The 8,498-nt window shown below is 35.4% G+C and overlaps 1 protein-coding gene across 1 annotated transcript; it reads right to left on the bottom strand.

Moving 5' to 3' along the window:
* Positions 1-6,942: 6,942 nt before the first annotated feature.
* Positions 6,943-8,498, bottom strand: LOC116146151 (transcription factor MYB15-like). The gene is made up of 3 exons (XM_031431847.1): positions 8,330-8,498; positions 8,007-8,136; positions 6,943-7,514 (listed from the first exon to the last, which is right to left on the bottom strand). The coding sequence occupies exons 1-3, from the start codon at positions 8,460-8,462 to the stop codon at positions 7,031-7,033; spliced, it is 747 nt and encodes a 248-aa protein (XP_031287707.1). The 5' UTR covers positions 8,463-8,498; the 3' UTR covers positions 6,943-7,030.

The following is an 8,498-nucleotide window of genomic DNA, read 5'->3' as shown; positions in this document are numbered from 1 at the left end:
TTTGAGGTCAATGTAATGAGTGTTTTTATAAATTGTTTTGACACGAGGACTAGAGGTGGGCAGGGACCGGTCCCAAGCAGGCCTAGGCCTGGGACCAGTCACTCCGGTCCCAGGCCCATGAGAAAAATTAGGACCCGGACCAAGCCTTAGGCCTAGTAGGGACTGGTCCTATGGGCCCAGGACCGATCCTAGGACCAGTCCCATGGGGCTTGGATAATTAAGTTTTTCCCCCTCAATTTTTTTTATATTTTGGGGGCAAAAAAAAAATTTATGGGGGGTTTTTAGTATTTTTTAGGGGTAAAATTTATAAATTTTATAAAATTTTTAGACCTGGAAGATTTTTTTTTTATAAATTTTGTAAAATTTTATGTTAGCCCTCTTAATTTATATTTATTTTCAAATTAACAGGAGGTTTTATGTAATTTGGCAGGGGACTATATTTAAAAAATACAATTTTTTTTGGGCCCAAACCTGGGACCGGTCCCAGGCCCGGGCCTTGGAGGAGGGCCCAGTGAGGGCCCAGCCCCTCCTCCTTAGGCTTGGTCCCGTTTTGGGATCAGGCCTCTTAGGTCTGATCCTCTCGAGGACTGGTTCTAGGACCGGGTTTTCGAGCTGGGCTTTTGAGCCCGGTCTCAAATGCCAAACTCTAACGAGGACCACTCCTTAATCCTTATCTTAAAATGAGATAGGACTGATATAAAATATATTTTAAAGTCGATTTGAGTTTTTGATAGATAATACCACATTATTTTTAAGATAGTGTTGACATCAGTGTGTTTTTTTTTTTTGGCACAACACCTTATTTATTATTGGTATATGATTTTAACTATATCAAAAAATTTATCCAACTCTCACCAAAAATAGTGTTAATTAAATTAAGGTGCTCATGAATTAATAATATTAATTAAAAAAAGAAAGCCTCTAAAGTCAATACACCATACATCATTTTTTAATAGCCTAAGAAAAAAAACAATGATTTCAGACTGATTTACCTGCTGGGGTTGGAATTACATTGTTGACGACGTCTGGTTCTTCTTCCTATTTAATTATAATTGTCTTTTTGTTCTCCGTAAATACTGTTGTATAATTTGACATGCTTACTCGTAGAAGGTAGCCTTAGACTTTAGAGAGATCTACGATTGATGTTCAAACTTACCTAACAATATATATCTGTATTGTTTACATGTGACTATTATTCAAATTTACAAGTAAGATATAGTCTTTGACACATTTTACTTTTGGCGCGTTGGGTATACCGTATACAGATGCATTTAATTTATAATTGATGTGACAATGCAGATATTAAAGAATGACCTTTACAGGTATAAATAAATTAGTGTTCTTTCAAGGCCTTATAAATTAACAATTTGATATTATTATTATTAATTATTATTTTTTTTTTTTTTTAATAAGCGACGAAGATTTTTTCTTAGGATAATGATTCCCTTCCTGTACAAACATTGAAATTGACCGTTGATAAAAATGAATTTAATACGCAATTGAAGGTATTCCTTTGTACACATGAATAATTAAGGATAAGCTTATCAAATCTTGTGTCTTATGTTACAACTCATCACATCAACATAAAATTTTCTGTTTAATGAATAAGTTTGCGGTAGTTCCAATATAGTATTAAAAATTGGCGTCTTCTTATAGAATTAATTTTTCATATACAAATATAAAATTGACTCGAAAAAAAGTGGGTATAAATCTGGTCTACGAATTAGGTCTGTGTACCGAATTACCTGCTGCGTCCTTGCCTCCTTGGGTCCATGAGGACCATGACAGAGTAATTTGATAATGTTCAGAAGAGTCAACATTTTCAATGTAAGTCTTCTTCGTACCATATATCTAGCTAACCATATCGGCCTATTTGTGCTTCATATTTCGATATTTGCAGTTACCACCTAAATATCTTACGGATTCTGAACATGGTCGTGCTTCATCCTATGTCGTTCAATTGCATCGACATAATTTTAAATATATATGTTCATTTTGACATGCATTTCGAGAGTGTATGGACTTATTGTGCATGAATTGCAATATTGGGAACCTCTAGTTACCATATAAATTTCTCAATTGATAATTCTCAATCTCATCAGAGTTTCATTGCCTCATTTGTTTTCTTTTAGGTAAAAATTAACTTATTTACAGAATCTAAAACAAGACGACGTTGATGAAAATATAAATATTAACCTTAAGGGATTGGTGGTTAAAAATGTTTGTTCATTTTCTTTAGTTTTTAGGTTCAAATCTTGAGGTCATCTACTACAATAATATTGTAGTTTATCTGATTTTTTGAATTTGTATCTCTGTCTTATTTCCCAAAGCTAGCTGAAACAAGAAATAATTATGACCTTACATGAAATAAATAGATTGGAAGAAACAAGAAACAGAGAGGAAGATTCATGACATGATTTATCGAGGTGAGTGTTTTACGAAAAAGCACGTAAGTCACAAGAAGTCCGAGACGGGAAGGCCTCATAACTGTTATGGTGACAATGATGAGATAAACCTCTAAACTTCATAAATTGTTAATGTACGTGAATAGGATATTTTTGACTTTGTTAGATCATAAAATAATAAAAGCAAACAGCTCTAATAGTATTCTGGTACATGTTTGGCTATATAAGCAAGGTTGTGTTTGTCTCCTTGTTGTACACACAACACAGTGCTACTTATTTCTGTTTGATATTTACATCAGGTGAAACAATCTCATCAAGAGTTGGGCCTTAATTTACATATCTTTCCCTTAAAGATAAAAAGGGTTTTTTTTTTTCTAACCACAAATGACATGTCGGGTGCATAATCTACTGCTTGAGACAACGATAATTAAGAACGTATCTCTCTTTGTCTCTCACGCGCATGCGCATGCGCACAGACCAGGCGAAAATAATACCAGTTCAAGATATTAATCAGAGACGAATGGTAAATGAAGAAGAACTCGAGTTTTTGTCATTCTCAAGCCCAAATCTTGTGAGGCCTGGTGGCCTTGATAGTTGATACAAATTACACGTGGTAATTCATTTCTCAATCCTGAAGTGTCTTCTCAGTTAGGCTTATTATTAAGTATTGGATTCTGTAATTGTAAAGTCCAGACCTACCCAAGGAGAGAAGAACTCGAGATATTGGATTAAGAATGCGAATAAATTGTTTTAATGCGCGCGATTCAAAGCAGTCGATTGAGATAAACAAAGAACCGGTTATGGGCCATTAAGTTGCAAAGTCCAGCCCACTTCTGATTAATCCCATTTACTTTCTTCCCCACCCCATCCCATCGCCCCAAAATCCTCCACCTCCGCCAATCATCTTCCTTCATCACCTGACCTTCATCCTCACTATCATCCCACCAAAAGGCCTACCACTCTAACTCATGCCCACTCTCAAGAAAGCTCTTGATATGGCTACCCCGATTTCTACCAAATCTTGGAAAAACTCAACCCCGATTTGGTCATTTATGATTTTCTCCAGCCATGGGCACATGCAACAGCTTTGTCACTCAATATTCCTGCCGTTCATTTTCTTGTCACTTCTATCGTAATGATTGCGTTTTTAGATTACGTTGGTAAAAATCCAGGTGTTGAATTTTTGAAACTAAAATTATCCCACTTGCTTGAATCGATTTCAAATGGAGTGAAAGATCAAGACAAGGTTGAAGAATGCTTAGAATTTGGCCGGATGCTTTTCAGCCAGAATCGCACTCGGCCTGGTGTGATTCTGCCGGAATCACATCCGGCCAAATTCAAACTTGGATCTTGGGTGACAAAGTGAGAAGATTGTGGTGGTTGGGTGCGATTCCAACCAATTGGTGTGAGAAGGTCAGAAGATTCAGACCTTTTTTTTTTTTCAGTTTTTTTATTTGGATGATGCTGTTTTGTGTTGATTTGGATAAGGGTGATGATTTTTTGTGTTGATTTGGATAAGGCCAGGTGGAGATTTTGTGTTGGATTTGTGTGAGAAGTTAGCGGTGAGAAGGCAGTTGCGATCGATCGAAACTGCAATCGGAATCAGAGGTGGAGAAGAAGAAAGAAAAGAATATAAGTGAAGGGTATTTTCGATTTTATATTGTTTTTACCGTGTCAGAGAACAGATTTTCTTAACTAAACATAACGGTGAGTGGGAAAGGGTCATTTTGAAACTTAATGGGTGGAACAAGTGTCATTTTGAAACTGGGCGGGTGGGAAAGTGTGGTTCTGCAAAACCTTGGGTGGGAAAAGGTCGTTCTCCCAATAATTAAGGATAAGCTTATCAGATCTGGGGTCTTATGTTACATCACATCAACATAAAATTTTCTGTTCAATGAATAGGTTTGTGGTAGTTCCAATATAGTATTAAAAATTGGCATCTTCTTATAGAATTAATTTTTCATACACAAATATAAAATTCCAGTTTGACTAGAAAGAAAGTGGGTATAAATCTGGTCTACGAATTAGGTCTGTGTAACGAATTACCTGCTGCGTCCTTGCCTCCTTGGGTCCATGAGGACCATGACAGAGTAATTTGATAATGTTCAGAAGAGTCAACATTTTCAATGTAAGTCTTCTTCGTACCATATATCTAGCTAACCATATCGGCCTATTTGTGCTTCATATTTCGATATTTGCAGTTACCACCTAAATATCTTACGGATTCTGAACATGGTCGTGCTTCATCCTATGTCGTTCAATTGCATCGACATAATTTTAAATATATATGTTCATTTTGACATGCATTTCGAGAGTGTATGGACTTATTGTGCATGAATTGCAATATTGGGAACCTCTAGTTACCATATAAATTTCTCAATTGATAATTCTCAATCTCATCAGAGTTTCATTGCCTCATTTGTTTTCTTTTAGGTAAAAATTAACTTATTTACAGAATCTAAAACAAGACNACTCATCACATCAACATAAAATTTTCTGTTTAATGAATAAGTTTGCGGTAGTTCCAATATAGTATTAAAAATTGGCGTCTTCTTATAGAATTAATTTTTCATATACAAATATAAAATTGACTCGAAAAAAAGTGGGTATAAATCTGGTCTACGAATTAGGTCTGTGTACCGAATTACCTGCTGCGTCCTTGCCTCCTTGGGTCCATGAGGACCATGACAGAGTAATTTGATAATGTTCAGAAGAGTCAACATTTTCAATGTAAGTCTTCTTCGTACCATATATCTAGCTAACCATATCGGCCTATTTGTGCTTCATATTTCGATATTTGCAGTTACCACCTAAATATCTTACGGATTCTGAACATGGTCGTGCTTCATCCTATGTCGTTCAATTGCATCGACATAATTTTAAATATATATGTTCATTTTGACATGCATTTCGAGAGTGTATGGACTTATTGTGCATGAATTGCAATATTGGGAACCTCTAGTTACCATATAAATTTCTCAATTGATAATTCTCAATCTCATCAGAGTTTCATTGCCTCATTTGTTTTCTTTTAGGTAAAAATTAACTTATTTACAGAATCTAAAACAAGACGACGTTGATGAAAATATAAATATTAACCTTAAGGGATTGGTGGTTAAAAATGTTTGTTCATTTTCTTTAGTTTTTAGGTTCAAATCTTGAGGTCATCTACTACAATAATATTGTAGTTTATCTGATTTTTTGAATTTGTATCTCTGTCTTATTTCCCAAAGCTAGCTGAAACAAGAAATAATTATGACCTTACATGAAATAAATAGATTGGAAGAAACAAGAAACAGAGAGGAAGATTCATGACATGATTTATCGAGGTGAGTGTTTTACGAAAAAGCACGTAAGTCACAAGAAGTCCGAGACGGGAAGGCCTCATAACTGTTATGGTGACAATGATGAGATAAACCTCTAAACTTCATAAATTGTTAATGTACGTGAATAGGATATTTTTGACTTTGTTAGATCATAAAATAATAAAAGCAAACAGCTCTAATAGTATTCTGGTACATGTTTGGCTATATAAGCAAGGTTGTGTTTGTCTCCTTGTTGTACACACAACACAGTGCTACTTATTTCTGTTTGATATTTACATCAGGTGAAACAATCTCATCAAGAGTTGGGCCTTAATTTACATATCTTTCCCTTAAAGATAAAAAGGGTTTTTTTTTTTCTAACCACAAATGACATGTCCGGTGCATAATTTACTGCTTGAGACAACGATAATTAAGAACGTATCTCTCTTTGTCTCTCACGCGCATGCGCACAGACCAGGTGAAAATAATAACAGTTCAAGATATTAATCAGAGACGAATGGTAAATGAAGAACTCGAGTTTTCACGCCCAAATCTTGTGAGGCCTGGTGGCCTTGATAGTTGATACAAATCTACACGTGGTAATTAATTTGTAAGATTCATTTCTCACTCCTAAAGTGTCTTGTCAGTTAGGCTTATTATCAAGTATGGATTCTGTAAATTCCAGTCCTACCCAAGGAGAGAAGAACTCGTGATGTTGGATTAAGAATGCGAAAAAATTGTTTTAATGCGCGCGATTCAAAGCAGTCGATTGAGATAAACAAAGAACCGGTTATGGGCCATTAAGTTGCAAAGTCCAGCCCACTTCTGATTAGGTTGGGCGTCAATAATGGCATCATAGTGATGAGTCAATGCATAGTACAAATAAAAAACACTGTTTATGCCAGGCAATGGGCATAAAACATTAAAAGGCAGAAGTCCGTCCATTATCTGGATAAAAGAATTATTGTCATTACGATCTCTTTATATTATTCATAACGGGAAAGCCTACTAGTCACCACACCAAAATCCTATTAAACAAAATCATTGTACGCTAACGCTGTACATATATCCCTTTATCCAGAAGACTGGCCGCATAAGGATTATGAAAATTTTCGTTGGAAAAGATTCTAGTTAAATATATGCAAGAAAACAAAATTCTGCCATTTCCAATACAACAGATATAATCTTTATCCTTTCTATGAGTAAACTTTTATATATTGAACACATTAACATTCTCATAGTAATTCATATATAACTTATATTGATTTCATTTCTAATTTTGCTCATAAAACTCATATATATGGGCATAACATATCTCCATCAAAAAAATGGAGAATGAACAGGTACATATTCGGGGTCGACAAAAGGTACTAGAAAATCATTGGAAATATTGAAATTGTAGGAATTGTCTGCCAAGAATGGTTCAGTCCAGAAATTACCACTCGGTTCAGCATATAATTCAAAGAAAGCAGCAACCTGATGATCTTCTAGAATTGATTCTGTGCTGCTGGTTACACCTGTGGTATCTATGGTTATGGAGGAAAATTGATCACCTGAGGAGGGTTGTGGTGATAATGGGGAACTTTCAAGAATTTGGAGACTGACTATATCTGGATGGTCGTTGTTGAGTTTTGATTCTCCCTCTTGGCTGGTTTCATGGGGTGACGGATCTTCTGGTTTTTCTTTTGATTGATCAGTACTTGAGTTTGAATTTTGGTTCAACCGCTTCTTCAGGTTTGTGTGCCAGTGGTTTTTGATCTCGTTGTCAGTTCTACCTGGTAACTGAGCAGCAATCGCGGCCCATCTGCACATGATCAAAGGATTGCATGAGATTATCATTCCTTAATACATTCATATGCATTATAGCTTTTTGTTAGATATTAATGAACTAGTGGAACTAGCCATCTTTCTCATCTCCAATGAATGTAACAGTCATTTTTGTGATGGTTTAATGGACATGCTCTATCTTAATTAGCTGCTTTTGTTCAAGTTTTGCTAGAGAAATCATCAATTAATAGCATGTTTGTTCATGCTACGCAGATGAAAGGGCTAATTATTGTTATGTTGTTAATTCATGTTTTTGAAGTCTTGAAGCTTTACATAAGAATCGATAGTGTTTGAATGCATGCAGTGAAGAAAAGACTTATTTAGCATAAAGATGGTGTTTGCATTTGATTGATCCTCATTTACTAAACTTGCAAGAATATATTTTACCCTTGATTTATCTCTGCATGTTCTCATCTCTTTTCCAAGTTGAAAAGTTGTATAAAGAAAGGATTGGCAGTCGATAAAGTACCTGTTTCCCAGTGACTCATGCAATCTGATGATGGTGTCTTCTTCTTCCTTGCTATAATTCCCCCGTTTGATGTTTGGCCTCAAATAGTTCATCCATCTGAGTCTGCAACTCTTCCCACACCTTGATAGACCTGGAAATTGAAACAAGAAAGATTATTTTATGAACAAAACCAACGAATACAAAGTCCAAAGTTAATTATCTGATAATCCGAAACACAGTCAATCTTTTAAAGAAGAAATTCAACCCAGAAGTAGAATGTGATTGTCTTTAAACTAAAGAGTAAAGATTAAGCCTTTCAGCGGCTGGCTTTCACTCTTAATTACCTGCATACTTGGGAAGTTGGCGCCAGTTCCAACAGCCATATCTAGTTACATAAGCCTTTAGCTTTCTATCTTCTTCAGGTGTCCATGTTCCCTTCTTCAGTCCACTTTTATCACAGCCAGGAGTTCTCACCATTTTTCTTTTCTTCTGTTTCTCTTTGATTTTATTGTA

Source organism: Pistacia vera, unplaced genomic scaffold (assembly GCF_008641045.1).
Source record: "Pistacia vera cultivar Batoury unplaced genomic scaffold, PisVer_v2 Contig1, whole genome shotgun sequence".
NCBI lineage: Eukaryota > Viridiplantae > Streptophyta > Magnoliopsida > Sapindales > Anacardiaceae > Pistacia > Pistacia vera.
This window is presented reverse-complemented; position numbering and strand designations above follow the sequence as displayed.